This window comes from Nothobranchius furzeri, chromosome 1 (genome assembly GCF_043380555.1).
Source record: "Nothobranchius furzeri strain GRZ-AD chromosome 1, NfurGRZ-RIMD1, whole genome shotgun sequence".
Taxonomy (NCBI): domain Eukaryota; kingdom Metazoa; phylum Chordata; class Actinopteri; order Cyprinodontiformes; family Nothobranchiidae; genus Nothobranchius; species Nothobranchius furzeri.
Genome location: NC_091741.1, coordinates 83,794,204 through 83,814,843, shown reverse-complemented (window position 1 = coordinate 83,814,843; position 20,640 = coordinate 83,794,204). Strand labels below are relative to the sequence as shown.

Genomic DNA, 20,640 nt, shown 5'->3' with positions numbered 1-20,640 from the left:
GTAACAGTAGAATACCTCCATGAGGAAAGAAACAGTGAAGAAAAAAAAGAAATCATTGAAATACTTCACAATGCCACGAGGTGGCGATAGACTCCAACTTTAAATTACAACACACAAGGTTAATGGAAAAGACCTCATTTTCCTCATGTCTTGTTGCTCAAATGCAACAAATCAAAATAGTTGCAACAAAAATGTTTGAAACTGTTTAAAGCTATGATGAAAATGATACAGAGTTCCAAAGAAATCTTTTGAACCAGGACTAAAATAAAAAAAAAAATTCTTTAGCTTTAAAAGCAACAATTGACTTTCCTAAAACAGCACTTACGTCACATTTGATCTTGTTCAGCAGGTTTAGTCTAATACTGAGAGTAATTTCATACTGTGCCCTGGTTTGATGTTGTGTCTGGATTTGATATTGTCAAGTCCAATACTTTACTAAAAATAAATGAACAAATAAAGAAAACAATTGAAATAAATGTTTCGTCAACAATTTTAGAACTAGAGGTAGTCAAACAGATCCCCTTTGAAATAAAATCGACAGTTTTTGGAAAAGTTTAAAATAACCCTAATGCAAATCTAGCTACTGAAACAATCCTGAGCTGTCTTTAATATGATATGATTCATTAAAATGAACAGATTCTTGTAATCTATCTGATCATTAGAAGATTTTAAGAAGTGGATAGACCTAATTTTTAAAGTTTCCCACTCATGTTTTGTAAGGGTTACCCAATTACTTCTATTTACACTTAAATTCCAGATAACCCTGGTTTTATTCTACTTCTTTTGCACTCGACTCAGTTTGAAATCGAAACTCATTTGACTGGAGATTTAGTCACTAAAGGAAAAATGCAAACCTGAAGCCACATGCAAATAACCAGTGAGAGGAAGATGGAAATAACACGTGGTATTTCCATCTTCTCCTCACTAAGAAAATCACATTTTTGACTTGGCCCACAGAAAACATTTCTAAAAAAGTAATAGTTTTCACTATTTTTATTGCTTTTTGCTATTTCAGAAAAAACGCAGTAATTGTTATTGATTTTATCTGTTTTAACACATTTTTTATCCTACTGTAGTTTTATTTGCTGTGTCTTTTCATCTTATGAGTTTTAATTATTTTTTAACTTATGTTACTATAGGTATAAATAAAGTTAGCTTGGCTATGTTTTCCTATTTTATATGTCAACTGTTTAAACTCGTTTAAAAATGTTAAAAGATCTGATTTGTCCCTGTTTTGGATGACGTTGCTACATAAACCACATTACCCATAATGCACTGATACCAACGGTCACCGCACCTTCGCAGGGTGGAGCTTGGAACGTCTGTGTGCTGCTGCTACTGCCGCTGCTTGTTGGAGTAAAAAACTGTTTGACAGGGAGGTGAGGCGAGCTGCACTCAGGGACTGCCGCCAGAAGTTAGTTTTCTACCTCGTCGGCGGACAGTTTTTGAGTCATCCGGAAGGCAGACGCGAAAGCGACAAATGATTTCACCGGGTCTAAGCAACAGGGCACGGAGCGAAATGTCAGAGACTGTTTCAGCCTTGAGCAACAGAGCGCGCGACTACTAGTACCCCACCGCAACGCGGAAAATATTCAGGGGGGAGAGAATGCGAATGGTGCGAAGATACCGAATCCAAACAAAATGGAAACGATGTAGCGTCGCGTCGGCATCATTTCATGTAGCTAGAAGTAACGTTAGAGTAGGAAATAGATAGCTAAAGGAGCTAGCGTCAACTAACATACATGTAAAGTTATTCCCCGGAGAAGAAGCTGAAGCGGAGCCAGGAGGCGTGTGCGTGGAATCAGAAGAGTTCATCACTACCGAGAGTTTATAGAAGATAAGGAGAAGGATGCTTCGGAGGGGACTGAACCGTTTGGTATGTGTGCCAGGAACCCCCACCCCACACACACTCCCTCTCACACGCACACAGTTAGCTTAGGACATCAAGCTCTTCCTCCTGTTTAAACTGTTCAGCTGGAACTCGGTTACTAACCATATCCATTAAAACACACCATAAATCGTCTGTACTACAGCAAACTTTGTCCTTAACGCTTTTTATAGACATCATAGACTAAATGGCATTCTCTGCAGTTCATGACGTACACCAACCAGACCAAACAGCTGTTGCCATGATTTTTTTCTCATGTAGGGCGGATGTTTAATTAAGGCACTGTCTGAACGTTACAGTTGGGTTACTATATGCATATCTAACGTTTTCGCCAATAGACTTTTGCGTAAGTTTCGTTATTAAGCAACGTGTAGGGGGTCATTAGACTCGTGTCCTCCTCAAAATTTAGTTTGCTGCTGTTTTTGATCCAGTTTATAGCAGTGTCCATATGTAAAAGGAAGGCAATGAAAACCTAAAATAACACGTGTTAGAGCTCTTCCAATTAAATTAAATATCATTTCTGATCATAACTGGTCACTGAGATTTTCATGCAGGCTGAACATAATAATGGTCTCCACCTGCATTGGCATCTGATGCAAAATAGACGGTGAAACTCTAGGATTTGAAAAGCGTGACAGATCTATGTAACTGTCACTGAACGGTCATGGACTCCTCCATCTTTACTGGCAAGGCTGCTGTTTTAGCAGCCAGGAAACAGCTGAGAACATCTCAACTAGTAGAAGCTAATCATTAGCATTACCAAATCTACCACACAGCAGAACTCCACCAAGCTTGTGTTATTTTTGGAGATAAAACATCAGTGTTGGAGTCAGTGGTAGAGTCTCGTTTCTGTTATTTGCGTCTTTTTAGGACTTCTCTCGTAGCGGGGATCAGAAGGTTTTGTGGCGATCCTCACGTGGAGTAAGGCAGCTGCGAGCTGAGAAAAGTTGGGAGCATGCATGGTGAGAGTTGGGCACAATGAGGACCTAACACATGTATGGTCAACCAGGGTTTCCCCCAGCGCTCTATAAGCCACTTTGCTTGGTCACCCGCCAGGCTAACCCCGGTGCCGGTACAAGATCTGCTCGGGTGCAAGATCGGCTCGGGGTCCGTCGACTGCCGATGACGTCAAAGTAGTTGATTGGCTGAACATGAACCTTACGGAATTACGTAATCACGTTACGTTGGTCCAGGCAAATCTTTCTGTTGGAAAGATGGACAACTTTTACAAAGAAATCAATCATTACCACTTTGAAAATACACTTTTAGCATAGAGCTGCATGTATATTAGGGCTGAACGATTAACTGCATGTGCAATTAAATTGCAATGTGACAAAAGGAGATTTTCTAATCGCAAAGGCTGCAATTTGGCAGCGAGTGGTTAGCACAATGCTAATATACGTGGAAAAACCCATAGGAATGCTAATGCTAATATCACAGATTACATTATTACAAATTATGAATTAGAAACGTGCCAAATGATTACATTTGGAGTTTAATAGAAAGTAAAATAGAAAGTAAAACTACCACCAATCAAATAAGTACAGACTTACAGTACAGATTTTAGTAAAGCCAGAAAACTTTTAGCTCCAGAGTTTTGGCTAGCAGCTATGAGCCTAACTGAACTACGCATGGACAAGACGTCAAAAACTCTAAACACAAAATACTTCAATAAATGAGACACACTTCTTTCCTGCAAATACAATTTCACAGGTGTTGCTAATACCTATGATCCTTCAAGGGATGTGCTCAAAGAGGAGTTCAACATTATGAATACAATATAGTGTTTTATTTTACAAATACCATTATAAACACAAACTTACGTCTTAAGAAACATTATTTTAATAACGAAACTGCTAAATTCTTTCCAACAGTATATAGATGTGTAGTGTATTTTGTCCGAGTAGGTTTGCCGTACTTTGACGTCATCAGCAGTCGAAGGACCCCGAGTCGATCTTGCACCTGAGCAGATCTTATACCGACACCGGCTTTCCACAGGCCATGGAAGCAGTCGCGTAACGTAATAGCGGCATTCCACCCGTGAGCTCATTCCCAACCGGGAGCAGTTCTGACCGCGAAACGGGAGTGAAAGCGTTTCACACAGCTGGTCCCGTGACATAACAAAATCACGGAAGAATTGTGACACCACACGTGATTTCAGATGTCCACACACTAACCCTAACCTATAAACCAGAAGAAAGACAGCTGCATGCATGAAGAAATGTCTGTGGGTTATTTTCTGTTTACTTTGGTCACAAAAGTTCACAGAAAATGGCGTACTGCACGTGACCTTCATTTTGAAGATTTCTGGATGCTCTATGCTTCTTTTGTGTTTGACTTACTGTCTGGCACAATCTAAACAACGGAGTTTGCCGTGTTTTGGAAGTATACGTGACAAAAACAGACTTGAAACGTAATGATAGTGTGCCCTTGCTTCTGGGGCACATCCAAAACTTCACACATGGTTGCCGGTGGAATGGAACGTATCCACAATAAAAACTGCTAAATGTCTGCACAGTACATTTTGTAGCTGTTTCGCGACACTTTAATGTGCAGTGGAAAGAAGAGGTTAGCGTTGTCAACCCCCGGCCCTACCCTCTCCGCTGACACGGCAGAGACGAACGAACTGCCAGCCTCCCCTCCCCTGATGCTGACAAGAAACGTTAGTAGAGCAGTCTTAAGGACCTCTATCTGCTCATGTCTTAAAAAAAGCACAAGTTTAAATTGTCCAAAGTTAATTCCAAAGCAGTTTCAAATGAGCGCGATTCCTGAGTCGACGCCATCTTTGTTGTTTTTCTCGGGCCCAAAATCCATTTGCTACTGCTACAGTTGGTCTAGATTTCTAGGCTATTTGTCTTGCCAGTCTGTTTTGGGGAAAAATGTGTAATCAATGCATCATATTGTGGTGCCCCAAAAAGGTTTCCAGTGAGGGCCATGGCCATCCCTGGAAAATTGTTGTCTTTCCCCTCAGGAAGACCATTCCACCACCCACTTAATAAATCACATTAATGTACAGACAAATCCTTCATTTATCTTATTTAATCAAAACATAAGTGTAAAAGAGCAAGTAACCTCCAAATCAACCTTTTTTTCTGATAAACTATATAAATGCATGTCTAATCATGCTGCAGACACGTGTAGTCAATAGTTTAGCACTTTAGTGCACTTCAGTTAAAATTTTAATTTTCTGCCTAAAACTGTCAGTGTTGTGCCATTGTCAGGTAAAAACTCTGCACTGCATTTGAATTTAAATCTGGCATCGCTAGTGGCTAAGACAGGGGTCGGCAACCTGTTCCCATCAAAGAGCCATTATTACCCGTTTCCCACAGTAAAGAAAACACTGAAAGCCACAGCAGCCGCGGCGTTGTGGGCGGGGCCTACCCTCAGACAGCAGAGAGCCTCAGACAGCAGAGAGCTGATTTAACAAATCACAACAGGTGACAGCAGCCAGTACCGGTCGCTCGTGTACGTCAAAGTTATCTTTCATAAGACGATAATCAATAAAACGATTTATATAAAGTGGATCCAGAAGTTGTAGCCCGTCTCTGCCTACAATATTTTGATATTTTTCACCCTATTGGTGGTTTTACTGAGCAGGTACCACTTTTGTCATACGTTTCTTTTTAAAACATGTTTAGACTGTTCAGAATACAAATCCAGGCTCTGTCACGTTTGATTGTTGTAATTAAACTTTGTCGGTGGGGAAGGTCAGAAAAGGATCCGATCAATTTGTTTTTCCCTCATTTTAGGGCTGTCGCGGTAACCGCAAAAATGAAATATCGCGATATGAAGAAGCCCACCGCGCTGCATCATGCGTCACCGCGATTACTGAACTTGGTTCAACTCAGTGATGCATGTTGAGAAGGATGGCTGCACTGGTATCAAAACGAAACGTTACTTCGCTCCTTTGGGAGCACTTTGGTTTTCAGTACGTCAGCTGCTGCGCAGCCAGAGTCCTTAGCAGAGACAGAGCTGCCACCAGCGGCAAAAATAAATAAATAAACGCGCGGAGACCTGCTGAAGTCCCGGACAAGCACTGCTTCTGCAACCGTCCCGAAGAGAGTTTGAGCCGAGCTGGAGCTCACTCGCTACCTGCAGGAGGAATGCATCCACCCTAAAGAAACCCCCTGACATGGTGGAGCAACAACCGGGAGAGATTCCCTTTGCTTGTCAGAGTCGCACGCAGGTACGTGTGCGTTAGTGCAACGAGCGCACCATCTGAGAGGGTTTTCAGTGTTGCTGCAAATGTTGCCCCCCCCTCTCAGATCCTCTCTCAAACCGTAGTTAACATGCTGGTTTTCCTTGTGGGTAACAAGGACGTGACCGAGCTATAAATCACCGTCATTCGTGTGTGTGAAAGTGAAATGATAGTGCGCCCGCCCCCCGGCGCGCGCGCGCCCAGTACATGTAATTTTTTATGCTTGATTTTAAACAACTAAACAAAATGTGGACTTGTTTCTTATTTGTTAGATGCTGCAGCCAAATTTGCATTTAAAAGTTTAACCTTCTCCTGAATTTTGTTTTTAAGTTCAGTCGGACTCCGACTGTCGGAGAAACAAACGTTACTGCGATCTGTGTTGTTACTGCCCTTTGATCTGCATTCAGTAAAGTGTTATAAAAGAAGGCACGGCAATTTTAACCTTTTTTAAATGTGTAAACATTATGTTTAGATAGTACTGCAATAAAAAAGGGCTGCAATAATATCGCAAACCGCAATATTAAGCCACCCTGAATCACCGCAGGAGGAATTCCTCAACCGCGACAGCCCTACCTCATTTACAGCGACGGAGATAACGGCGCAGTGCGCCTGGTTCTGGTGGTAATTAGGGCTGCAACTAACGATTATTTTCATAATCGATTAATCTGTTGATTATTTTTTCGATTAATCTATTAATCAGTTTGTTATTGTTAGCTATTTAACCTATACAAGTGATGGATGCATTTCAGTTAAGAAAAAAAAACATAAGAGAATTGTGCAGTTGACTGCAATCTATTTTATTGCACATGAACACAGTCAGCAGTATAAAATGAGCTAAACAGTACAAAATATCAGTCCAGAATAATTTTTTAGCATTAGCTGGAAGCCTGCTCCTTCCACCATGGATAGTGGCCTCATGTCTTTTACCAGCATGTTTAGAATAGAGTTTGTAAGTGGTATGCATTGCTGGGGGGTGAGTGTCTTGTTCCCCATGTAGTTGTCCATCGTTGCTTGTTTTTTTTTCTGCATAAGAAACACAAATAGACTGAAATAAGTACACATATAAAATAAAGCAGCACACACACTACAACACTAAATCAATATTATATTATTTGAATTAATTAACAATATACAGTGATCATTTATTTTGAGGGTTACGTTCTACAAAATAGCCCGCAACAGGAGATATTCAGAAAAAATTCTAATTTTTTTACTATTAAAAAGCTCTAAGTAAGAAGCTCATGAGGTTTTTACTTTGAGTCGGGAGTGTTTAAATTAGCTAGAGAAATGTGAAAAATGTTTATTTTGTGTAATACTGTTTAAGAAACATGATAAAAATGTGTTGTGAGGCGTTTTACAGCGTTAGACGGTAAAACAGCCTTTTAATAGTAAAAAAATGACTTTTTCTGAATTTCTCCTGTATTTAAAAATTGAAAGCGTACAACTATGCAGCGTTAAATTCACCTGGACACAGCTCGTCTGTAAATTTTTCACCGCGGACTTGTCCTTTTTTGAATGAGGAACATAGTTATGGGTTTGTGCCGTTTTTCTCTTAACGAGAACATTCTTATAAACAGACGTGCTGAATTTGGCAAGCGCATGATTCACAACACGGAGGAGATTCAAGATGGCATCTAGTCAGTCAGAAGTAGAACACCGTAGACTGACGCGGCAAAAAAACATGTTTAACATCCAGTATAACGAACTCAGCTAAAACACTAAGTCCAGCTTGTTTATTTTCTGTTACTTACCGGGCTGGCTCTTCCAAATGACGGCTCACTTGACCGCGGTGCTCTTCCTCTGCTGCATCAGCCCCCACATGTTTTCGTCTCAAATGTTCACTTAGGGACGTCGTGCTTCCGTGCTATGCTAGATGGTTTTTGCATATTTTACAGGTCACCCGTCTTTTCAAGGCATCTAGAGTAAAGTGCTCCCATACTCGTGAGGTTTTTGTCCGGGGTTTCTCTTCAGTTTTGTCGCTTCTATTTTTCTTCCGTATTTCCTCTTGTTCCGCCATCTCTCACAGCAAGATGAGCGTCAGTAACGTGATACGTCATGAAAACCGAGGGCACTCATTGGCTCATTTCTTCTTCTACGGCTCCACTGGTAGATCAGTGGCTCATTACTGCCACACACTGGCGGCAAATTTAACAGCTTGTAACCGATGTCAGATTGTGGTAAAAATAGACTTTATGCGGTAAAATATGATTATTAAACAACTAATCGATGACTAAAAAAGTTGTTAACTATTTTAATAATCGATTATAATCGATTAAATCGATTAGTTGTTTCAGCTCTAGTGGTAATCAAGTTAAATTATATCTCTTTGCAACAATTTTCACAAGAAAACAGAACAGTTAAAAGCAGGGTTTGTGTTGACCGGATAGTTCCCTTATTTGACCGTTTATTTTGACAGAGAAAGAACAGAAAGAATTACCCCGGCGCATGCAGACGAACTGACATTTTATTCGTTACGCACATCGCAGATGTAGCTAAATCACTCAAGAAAAGATTCCCATCTGAACATCTGAGCTGGACACTGCTCAGCGCAGCTCACTGTCAGCGTGTACTACATAAGGTCCACAGCGAGCTGAAGATGTGGAGAGGGGCTTGGAGCGCGTCGCAGAACCAGAGCACATGCGGGAAGATTCCTCCGACTGAAGCGAGACTTGTCACTTAGAAAATATTCCCTGATTATGAAACTTTGGCTGAATAGTGCTTGTTCCTGTCTCTAATGTGGCGACACAACCAGGAGCCTGTCTGAGGAGAAGCGCAGAATCTCACATCCTCTTCAGCTCAGAACACGCATATGATTACGCACAAGGGTGACGCGTCTACCCGGTCTCACATTAAGACCGGGTTGGAACTGTTCAGGTTTACACAGACAATCTTTACATTTAGAATTGGCATACAGATGTAAAATTAATGCAGTAAAATATACAGCATTTTATTTAAATATCCATTCATTATTTTACAAGCACAGAGAGCCGCATCAGATGTTAAGAGGTACCCTAGAATGTTAGTTGGTACCATATGATGTCACAATGTCATTGTGAGCCTGTGTGTGTGTGTATTTGTTAGCGGCTCCGCCCTCTCGGTCTGCTAGGCAACAGCATTTGTTGCATTTTTCAAACATGAAGTGGGAGTTGAGTAAGAATCTGGTAGGGGATGACTTGCTCTTTAAAGTCAGTACATAAATTTACTTAAACACAATTTTAATAAGTATTATTCCCAATGGTTTTTGTGAAAAATGTTTTTTTTAAATGGCAGTGGGAAAATAAACAGTTTGAAATTTCTTAATGACATTTGGCACAAAAACCAATATCACAGTTGGAACTTTTGTCTTTTTTTTAAAATGTTTGTTTTTCTTAAATTTGAGGTAAATGTGTTGGATGTTTAGGTCTATTGTTTTTTAATGAAAAACAATGCAATGTACAGCAGCGACAGACTAAACTCTCCCAGAGTTACCTACCTCCCGAGTGAAAATGTTCTTGGGGCACTATGGCTTCAGAGAATAAAATGCCCCTCTCATAGGGCTGGGCAATATATCGATATTTTTAAAATATCGGTATAATTTTTAAACAAGATATAAGATGACTTTATATCTTTATATTGATATAACTGGTCAAACTGCTATGCTAGCGACATGTTGCTCCGTCTCTAAGCAGTTATTACATTTATTCTCACAAGTTTGCTCTATCTGAGAGCCTCTGGGTAAATGTGCTGCTCTAAACTTTGCATTTGGCGTCCAGGTTTTTAATTATTTGGGGATGTTCAAGGCCAACGGAGTTCTGTTTATCCATCCTGCTCGTGCGGAGACGAGCCAAACCCCTCCCTCCCCTGTGTAATCGGGAAACATCTACGGATAGCCGGAGTGGCCAAATTACCTCAAACGTATTGTAAGGGTTTGAATATTAAACTTTAGGGTTAACGTTTCATTTTGAAGGCGAGCTCAACGGGTGAGAAATGTTGTTCCGGTTTTTTCTGCTCTGGTTAGCTATGCTAGTAAATGCTCCTTTACGAGTGATTCTGTTGAAATAGTTAAGAGTTTGTAAGGCGTGGGTTACAGCGATGGTAGCATGAAAATAATCCTCATAAAAGAGCAACGAGACTGAGTCATTACAGTATAATTGCTGATATGAGCCAATACTGTTAGATTCCAGCTATATTTGCCCTGATAACTAGTAACTCCATGGTGCATGACCCAAGTGATCTTCAGTAGATGCAATTACATCATCATAAATTTAGCTTAACTTGATAATTTTTTTTTCTCTGGACAATAACTATACGATGCGGCCCACCTCTAGATGAAATGTTAATAATTTTACATTAATTATAAATGTATAAATATAGTGCCTGTGGGACATTTGATACACCTCTAGCTGTCAACTGTGTGTGTGTGTTAACAGACAGCTGTACCAGTGTTTTTAAAGCTCAGACTGGTAGCGAATAGGCACTAAGGTTAAAGTTTGGCAAGAATCAATACATTTTTATGAATTTAATCTACTGATTTATGTATATAATTTCTCAAGACAGCTTGAAGTGAGTTAACTTGTAAATATTTTACAGAAGGAAAAATATTGAGATATATATCGTATATTGGAATTCGGCTAAAAAATATCGAGATATAAGTTTTCGTCCATTTCGCCCAGCCCTACCCTTTCACAAAAAAGGATAGACTTCCTTCTCCCCAGCCTCTCAGGCCAGCTCTTCCGGGGGGATCCCAAGTTGTTCCCTGGCCAACAGAGAGACATGGTCCGTCCAGTGTCTCCTGGGTCTTCCTTTATGTCTCCTTCCGGTTGGACGTGCCTGGAAAACCTCACCAGGGAGCATGCAGGAGGCATCCTAATTGGATATCTGAGCCACCTGAGCTGGCTCGTCTCAATGTGGAGGAGCAGCGGATATACTCCGAGCCCCTCCCGGATGACCGAGCTTCTCACCCTGTCTCTAAGGGAGAGCCCAGCCACCCTATGGAGAAAACTTATTTTGGCACTTGTATCCGCAATCTCGTTCTTTTGGTCACTACCCAAAGCTCAGGACCATAGGTAAAGTTAAAGTCCCATTAGTCATCACACACTGGTGAAATTCATCTTCATATCTGACCCATCCCTGTGGGGAGTGGTGAGCTGCAGCAGCGCTTGGGAACTATTTGGTGGTTTAACCCCCCCATCTAACATTTAAAGCTGAGTGTCAATCAGGGAGGCATTGGGTCCCATTTTTTAAAAGTCTTTGGTATGACCCAACCAGGATTTGAACCCCAAACTCCCAGTCTTAGGGCAGACACTCTACCACTAGACCACTGAGAAGGTGGCCTAGGTGAGGGTAGGAACATAGATCGACTGCTAAATCATGAACTTTGCATTCCGGCTCAGCTCTCTCTTCACAAACACCCGCATCACTGCAGACGCAGCACCAATCTGTGTATCGATCTCACGCTCCAGCTTTCCCTCACTCGTGAAAAAGACCCTGAGATACCTAAACTCCTCCACATACGGCAGGACCTTATCCCTGATACGAATAAGGCATTTTACTCTTTTCTGATGTAAGACCATGGTCTGACCCAGTCCTCAGGCCATCCCCTCAACACCATGGCTGCACCTAAAATTTCTATCCATCAAAGTTATGAACAGAATTGGTGACAAAGGGGAGCCTTGGCAGAGTCCAACTCTCACCACACCTCCACGCCCACCGAAGTTGCATTCCATTTCGACTGCTGGTATGCATCAGCTGCCTCCAAATCCTCACAAGCCAAAAAAGCCCCATAGGACTCTTTCTTTAGCTTGACAGTATCCCTAATCGCCAGTATCCACTAGTGGGTGCGGGAGTTGCCGCCGTGACAGGCACCGACCATCCTGCGGCCACAGCTACAGTCAGCTGTCTCGACAATGAAGTCATGGAACAGGGCCAACTCAAACTAATGGGCCATTCCCATCTGTACCGGGTCGGCCCGGGCTGGGTAGCGTAGGTTGTTTACATATCTGGGTGGCCTGGTATTTTTCCGGGCCAACCTAGGCTCATTCTCAGCCCTCTTCTCGAGGGGGTCTGCTTCAGGCCGACCAGGGCCAACACACCCACTGCTGACAGCAAATTCACACCTTCCATTAGAGCAAGCCTCTGATTGGTGGGTAGAATCAGCCCACATGGGCTTAAGGCAAGGATGTGTGGAATCGGCCGGGCTGGGGCCGACTGGGGCTACCTGGCCCGGGCTGACCAGATACAGATGGGAATGGCCCATAAATGTCCCTTGTCTCCCCCGGGACATGCTCGAAATTCTGTTGGAGGTGGGAATTTAATCTCCTTCTGATAGGAGACTCTACCTGACGTTTCCAGCAGATCTTTACAATACGTTTGTGTCTGCCAGGTCTGACCAGCATCCCCTCCTCTCCATCGAAGCAAACTCATCATCAAATAGTGGTCAGTTGACAGCTCCGCTCCCTCTTCCCCCGATTGTCCAAGTGATGAATAGACGGAGGCAGGCTACCCTCTTGTTCACAGGGGTAAACCCCAACATATAAACACTAACATGGAGGGCATGAAGTATGCCCACACCACCTGTTCGGCACATCTCATTAGGAGCGACTCCAGCGTGGTGTCCAACCCCTCTCTCAAAGAAATTGGTTTTGCAGCCAGAGACTTGCATCGAGGTGGATCAAACTATATCTAGCCAGAATCTCTCAACCTCACACACCAACTCTGGCTCTTTCCCCGCCAGAGAGGTGACATTCCACATACCGAGAGCTAGCTTTTGTAGCTGAAGTTCAGACCACATAGATTCCTGCATTTGGCTACCGCCCATCTTTCACTGCACCCCGACCCCTTTGGCTCTTCCCACGAGTGGCGAGCCCATCAGAAGTGGAGCCCATCTTTCCTCTTTGGGCTGTGAATGGCCGGGCTCAATGGGTGAAAGCCTGTCCACCAGATGCCTGCCAGTGTGCCCTAACTCCAGCCCTGACTCCAGGGGGTGCACTCTATAGAAGACGCTATATCAAATATGAGCCATTCGGTGTGTCTTAGCGTTTTTTACAGGCGCCCTGAAATTGGAGGAACTTTCTTGCAAAGCAAGGGTTTATAAATGCTAAACTACTTTTAGTGCCTCTTTATCATTCTCTTATGCACCAGTAACTTGTTGTCACTGGTGGGATGAATCCTCAACACGCTGTGTGAGCAATATAGATAGTGACAGTGAAGAAGGAGAGGCAATATAATAATTATAGTGCCTGACCCTCCTCTTGGCCTCCCTCTAAGTGTTGCCAGGTCAGCTGATTTTCCTGCATCTTGAGAGGATTGTTGCTGTAATTTCTCCTCTGTGTGAGTTGTAAATAATATTTTGTGCAGAGCAGACCAGCCACACAGTCACTGTGGTGTGCTGTTATCTCAGGCTCTGGCTTTCTGCCTCCTTCACCCTCCCCTTGCCCACGGGAGATAGACATGCATCATGAGGAGGTACTAAAAGATGCAGAGCAGGAGAGAGTGACTGCTAACCAAAGAGAGCAGAGGAAGCACCACGTGTCTCACATGAGTGTGTTCAGAAGATGGTGACACATGGTTGTGGGAATGTGTGGCGCAGTGCTTTTTGTGAGCAGGGGAAGCTCCTGAGGTTGTAATGCTCTTGACTGGAATGCAAAAATCCCACTGCTGCCTTTGATGTTTGTTCAAGCCCTTGAAGGCAGCGTGTGATCGGTGAGAGGTGGAACCTGGCGGAAATGTGATAGTACTCATTGTGGGAACTGCTGCCTTCAGTGTAACGATGAAAATACCATTGCCCAGGCAGCATCACAGTGTTTTTTAAAGCCATGGTAACTAGAAGTCCTCCACCTACTCACTAGCTCAGTAAAATCACATGTGAGATTTCTGCTTTATAGTTTTGACTCCGTTATTGTTCTGAAGAAAATACTGTCTTCTTTTAACAATGAAGTTCAACCTGGCTCATGTAAAATATTCCAGTTGGAAGATGAAAGCTGTACACTTGCTTTTATCCTGCACACAATAGCAGGAAATTGCTCCTTTTTTGTGAACAAATTCATCCTAGAATCAAAGTACCTTGTCCTAAAGTAATTAGTCACTTACTTGGCGACTTCTGGGTAACAGTCAATTGAGGCAATTTCTATTATTAAAATGCCAAACACTAGGGCTGTCGCGGTAACCGCAAAAATTAAATATCGCAATATGAAGAAGCCCACCGCGCTGCATCATGGGCCACCGCGATTACTGAACTTGGTTCAACTCAATGATGCATGTTGAGAAGGATGGCTGCACTGGTATCAAAACGAAACGTTACTTCGCTCCTTTGGGAGCACTTTGGTTTTCAGTACGTCAGCTGCTGCGCAGCCAGAGTCCTTGGCTGAGACAGAGCTGCCACCAGCGGCAAAAAAATAATAATAAACGCTCGGAGACCTGCTGAAGTCCCGGACAAGCACTGCTTCTGCAACCGTCCTGAAGAGAGTTTGAGCCGAGCTGGAGCTCACTCGCTACCTGCAGGAGGAATGCATCCACCCTAAAGAAACCCCCGACATGGTGGAGCAACAACCGGGAGAGATTCCCTTTGCTCGCCAGAGTCGCACGCAAGTAAGTGTGCGTTAGTGCAACGAGCGCACCATCCAAGAGGGTTTTCAGTGTTGCTGGAAATGTTGCCACCCCTCTCAGATCCTCTCTCAAACCGTATATAGTTATCATGCTGGTTTTCCTTGTAGGTAACAAGGACGTGACCGAGCTATAACTCACCGTCATTCGTGTGTGTGAGAGTGAAATGATAGTGCGCCCGCCCCCCGGCGCGCGCCCGGTACATGTAATTTTTTATGCATGATTTTAAACAACTAAACAAAATGGGGACTTGTTTCTTATTTGTTAGATGCGGCAGCCAAATTTGCATTTAAAAGTTTAACCTCCTGAATTTTGTTGTTTATAAGTTTTGTGGGACTCCGACTGTCGGAGAAACAAACGTTACTGCGATCTGTGTTGTTACTGCCCTTTGATCTGCATTCAGTAAAGTGTTATTAAAGAAGGCACGGCAATTTTTAACCTTTTTTAAATGTGTAAACATTATGTTTAGATAGTACTGCAATAAAAAAAAGGGCTGCAATAATATCGCACACGCAATATTAAGCCACCCTGAGTCACCGCAGGGGGAATTCCTCAACCGCGACAGCCCTACCAAACACATTCTTGAATGGCTGTATAACAATTTAATTTGTATTTCAATTAGTTTTCTCCAAATCACTACCAAATACTTGAATAGAAAAAAAAACTGATTATTATTTAGGGCTGCCACAAATGACTATTTTAGTAGTCGACTAATCACTAGTTTTGTTGACGATTAGTCAACTAATCGTGTCATTCATAAAAGTTTAGCTTATTGCACCAGGATGCTCTAAGATGCCCATCATTAGCTTCTATTCTGAAGTGTGATCTGCTATGTGCCATCTAATAATAAAGACAAGATGATAGCTTATCAAACAACTTTTGAATAACTTTGTAACCTGTTAATGCAAATGTTACAGTCAAATGGAGGTAGGCACCTAAAACAAAAAATAAATTGTGCACAAAAATGACCTGTTAGCAAGAGGCATGGTGGCATGGTTGAAGAGCTTCATCTTCCAATCTTTACTCAGGAAATGGCAGGACACATCAAGGTACGCCTCTGCATCACGGCTGGTCCCCATATGTATGCTTTACCTTAAAAGATATTAAAGTTAGTATATTTACCAAATTGATAATTCTGTTATATTAAATAAAGTAGCTTAAGATTTAACATAAAGAAAATGTATTATGCTTTAAAAAATATTAGTTTCTTGATTTCTCAGTCAGCAACCTTTTTATTTGATCATAAAATGCTTCTATTCTAATATTCTGTTTGTGTCCAGAGAAAAACAGATGCGTACACACACACACACACACACACACACACACACACACACACACACACACACACACACACACACACACACACACACACACACACACACACACACACGACGAGCAAAGGCCTAATATTAACAAATGTGTCTGCCAAACTTTTACTACACGATGTAAACTTTAATTCCTGCAGCGAAAAATACGGCGTGTAGGAAGCTCGTTAAAATGCGTCAGCACGGTGAAGTTTTAAAGAATAAACTCTGGGCTGTGTGAGGTGAGTTTTTCCTCACTGCAGAAATAGAAACACACACTGAGCATCAGCAGTCAGACGCTGCCACTTACCAACACACGCCTGTGTGAGTGTGACTGTGAGAAGGCTGAAAAATAACCTGTAGAATAATTAAAGTCATCATGCTAGAGCAGCTTTCTCCGTGGTGGTCCACATTGGGTTCTGCCACTAGAAGCCGATAGGGATAATAAATAAATATAATAATAATAAATCTCACATCACACAAAGTTGTGAGATTTTTAATTTCCTTTTTGAACTATTTAGTCTGTCTGACTCAACGTAATACAACGTAATACATCTAGTGGACAACTTTTGTTTCTGCACATACCTGTAGTTATCTTCCGTTTTTCATTATTGAGGTGAAATCCTCTATGTCCTGATATTGATGGCCATTTCGCCCAGCCCTAACCTTTGGTTCGGTGGCTCATTTAAAACATGTCTTGAAATATAAATCAAACTGGGAAGCGATAGGAACCAGAATCGAAACATCAAATTGAAATCAAATCGTTCAAATTCAAACGATGCCCAACCCTAACTGTTGTTGGCTTTTGTTCTCTGTTTGAGTAATATCACTTGATCAAGCCTTTTATACATTCCACACTATGAAATAGGTAAAAGTATATATGATTTGTGCCGATGTCAAATCAGATTGATATCGATATCGGTCAATACTGAAGGCTGCAATATTGGTATTGTATCGGAAGTAAAAAAATAAAGTATTTTCAGAGATTATAAGTAAAACTACACCCTGCCACTTTAAAAGCAGGTTCACTGACAAACTGTTTTTGATTTATTGTTTTTAAACATGATCAGCCAGTCTGAGTTTTACATGCAGGCAAAAATGAAAACGATTTTTCACCCCCATTTCCTGCATTAGCTACCAATAAAAAAATAGACATGTAAATGTTGGGGTTAGAAAAGCTACTCGGATGATCTACATCACATTGAAAATTAGCATTCACGTGTCGCTTTCACATTAGGGCTGGCTGAGTCTGACCCAAGTATGGTATAAAGTGTGTTCATCTGGGTAGCCAGTTTTTTCCCCCTGTGCTCAACCAGCTGTTTTTTTAAGGATGCAACAATACCACTTTTTTCCAAACTGATACGATACCGATACTTGGATGTGAGTACTCGCCAATACCGATACTTCTACCACACAAAAAAATGCAATGATTTGGAATACAGATTTTATTTTCTTCTCTGCTTTCAACAGGAAAAGACTGAGGTAGATAAAAAGTAAAATATATGAATAGAAATCATCACAAAACTAAAATATTAGGTGAACAGAAATGACAAGTTCAGTGTTTCCCCTAGGAATTTTTCCAGCTGTGTGTGTGTGTGTTTATTTGGGGGTGGGGGGGGGGGTTGGCTTTCCATACCAGCACAGCCACTGGGTCGTTGGAGCTGCCCCGTGACTGCCTGATGGAAAACCAGCAGGTTTCATCAGACTCGTAAAGTTTCTTGTTTTTGCTGGTGACCCCCTGTATTTTACCGCTCCCTCCTGCAGTCTTCCCCTATTTAAATTTAAAATGATTCTGTAAATTCGTGTATCAATAGAAAAAATCTCTGCCTCTGCCAGCTTCAGTAAATGTAGTCTCCAAATAATAAATAAGAGGTGCATTCATCTGTGTATCTCCTTTGATCCTCATTAGTGATATTCTCAGCACCAGAACAGTGAAGCAAAGAAACAGATTCCTGAGTTTGTTAGTAATTTTATTTATTAGGTGCATCTAACCTGTGCAATTTTTCTCTGAAAGTAAGGGTAAAAAAGTATCTGAATCTGATTAGAAGGCTACTTGAGTACTGAGTATCATCTGATGTAATATTTTTAAAATGATGACATCAAACAGACAAAACATAAGAAGTTATGGGCAAATATTGGTATTTTAAAGACTAGAGGGGAAAAATGTAAACGAGTAAACATAATTACAAAATAACAAATTTTAGGCAAAATTTAGACACAAACTGAGGACAATATTTTCCTGATATACAGGGTTTATTTAGTTGTCTGAAAATGTAACACGTTTAAAAAAACACAATAATACCGAAAACCGTGATAATTGTGGTCACAATAACCGTGAGGTTAAATTTTCACACAGTGACAACCCTATACTTGAGTAATAAACCCTATATCAGGAAAATATTGTCCTCGGTTTGTGTCCTTCCAGTGAGCTTTGCAGATTTGGGAAAATGTCATCAGGCAGTAATCATTGTTATATTCATAATTATTCTCGGAGAGATGCCAACTCTTATCTGCCCCTGGGAGCCCTGTAATGCATAGCGTCATTTCAGTATGGGATTGTTCGCGACACGGTTTATATGCAGGTAGCGGGCGCTGCGGCTGCTTTATATAGCGACTCGTTGCATTCTCCCTCAACCCAAATCCTCGGATCACGCATTTTAGCGAAAACGCTAACGTTAACTTGCCTTGCGTTGACTGTAGAGTTGTGGGTGATGGTCTAGGGATGGGTACCGAATTCGGTACTTTTTAAGGTACCAACCAAATTCCACAGTACCGACTGTGCACCGTTTCACGTCAATTGAAACGGTGCCTCGTTTCGGTACCCGTCCTTCTTAACGAGAACTTGCCTAGACAGCTGCACATGCGCAGGAGCGTTATGACGTCGGTCGCTGCGAGCCAGTTGTAAACAGAGCAGCATGGTAGAAAGAACGCACGCTAAAGCTTGGGTCCACTTCACTAAATGTGATGGGTAACTGGGTGATGATGAAACCAGCAACAACAATCTAAGAGAGACATCCTCATCTTAATCTGCTCCGGTAGGTAAATAAAATGTTTAAGATAACGTTAGCTTGACATGTTAGCTTCCGTTTCACTAATGGTGCGTTTGCCTTCTCCTCGGAACTCTGAATTTCCGACTAGAACATGAACGCGCTCTAAAGTTTGGCTTCACTTTACTAAATGCGACGGGTGATTGGGTGAAGATGACACCAGTGACAACGATCTAAGTGTGAGGCATCATCGTTTAAATCTGCTCCAGCAGTTAAATAAACTGTTTAAGATAACGTTAGCTTGAAAAATTAGCTTCAATTGCCATCAATGTTATCAGCTAATGGTGCGTTCGCTTTCTCCTTGGAAATTCTAACCCCCAAATTCCACTACTTCCGCTCCGCTCCGACACGAACGCCGGAGCAAAATCGGTCCCGTTGTAGTCAATCAGAGCAATTCCACTACTGCGGCCGTGCGCCGGCAGTGCGGCGCCGTGCGCCGCCCTCTGTTCCGGCGTCCGGCAAAAATAGAATCGATCCTATTTTCGCCGGACGCCGGAGCACCTCCGCAGTAAATGGACAGAAATCATAACGGCCCAACAGCAAAAGGAGCAAGCACAATTTCCGTTTTTCTCAATAAATCGATAAACAAACGACGTTTTTTGTTTCATATGCACAGGTTTAACAACTTTTAACAACTATCAATGGCGGCTGAAGTTTAAATGCACAAAAGTAAGCCATAAATACAGTTTCCACTATCAAAGGAGTCACACTTTGTTGATCCAAACACTGCTGATCTCTCAACACAAATGATGGCCAGATTAAACAGTTCATGCCAATGCTTCTCCCACACAACTGGTGTTTGGATCTAACTTCCGCGTTTATTGCTCGGACTGTATCGCAAGATCTCGAAAATCCCGCACATGCTTGTTTGCCCACCTCAGGTCTCCGCACCGGAGCGGAGCCGTTGTATAGCGGGTACCAGTAAAATTTGAGTTCGGAAGCGAGCGGCTGCGGAAGGCGGGGGCGGACCGGAGCGGAGGTAGTGGAATTTGGGGGTAACTTCCCAGTAGGAAAAATCAAATGAAAAGGGACGGCAAAAGGAATGAAGATACACAGTAAATTTAGTTCACAGTAAAGATGTTTGCTTCAGTTTAATTATCAGCTTATAATACTACAAGGACAATGTTAAAATACAAACAGTTGTATGTTATTTATTGTGATATTTATCAAATATGGTTATGTATTGAGAAAAATATGTATTTAATTATAAAAGAGAATTCAAATATTAAACACTCAAAAGTATCGAAAATTGGTACCATTAAGTACCGGTATCGATTCGTAGGTACCGGGAATTAGTACCGGATCGATTCAAAAGTCAAAGGTACCCATCCCTACTCACTCCTCAGTGCATACGGTTCAGTTTCAGTCATACTCTGCTGGTTTCAGCGTCCTAGCTACCTGTTTTTATTTCTGTCACCTGATTTTTGGCATTAAAATACCTTTGAGTTTTACACTTTTGTGTTTTATTCCTTTCCAAAGCCGACAGTATTGGGAAAAAAAATAAGATACGTTAAATGACTAGTATGTGGCAATGTATAAGCCATATGTAAAATACAAGGCTGAAAAAATACAATAGATTTATTCTATTGTAGAGAGGAATGTTTATTTTCTCGTATTACCGCC

General features: G+C 41.8%; 1 protein-coding gene across 7 annotated transcripts in view; it reads left to right on the top strand.

The window, feature by feature from the left end:
* The first annotated feature begins 925 nt into the window (after positions 1 to 925).
* Positions 926 to 20,640, top strand: part of atp11c (ATPase phospholipid transporting 11C) — a 100,812-nt gene continuing 81,097 nt past the window's right edge. For all 7 annotated transcript variants that reach the window (XM_054739221.2, XM_054739220.2, XM_054739216.2 and 4 more), the window contains exon 1: positions 926 to 1,876. In XM_054739221.2, the coding sequence (XP_054595196.1) occupies positions 1,850 to 1,876 (27 nt within the window). In that variant the 5' untranslated portion in view covers positions 926 to 1,849. The remainder of the gene's footprint in view (positions 1,877 to 20,640) is intronic.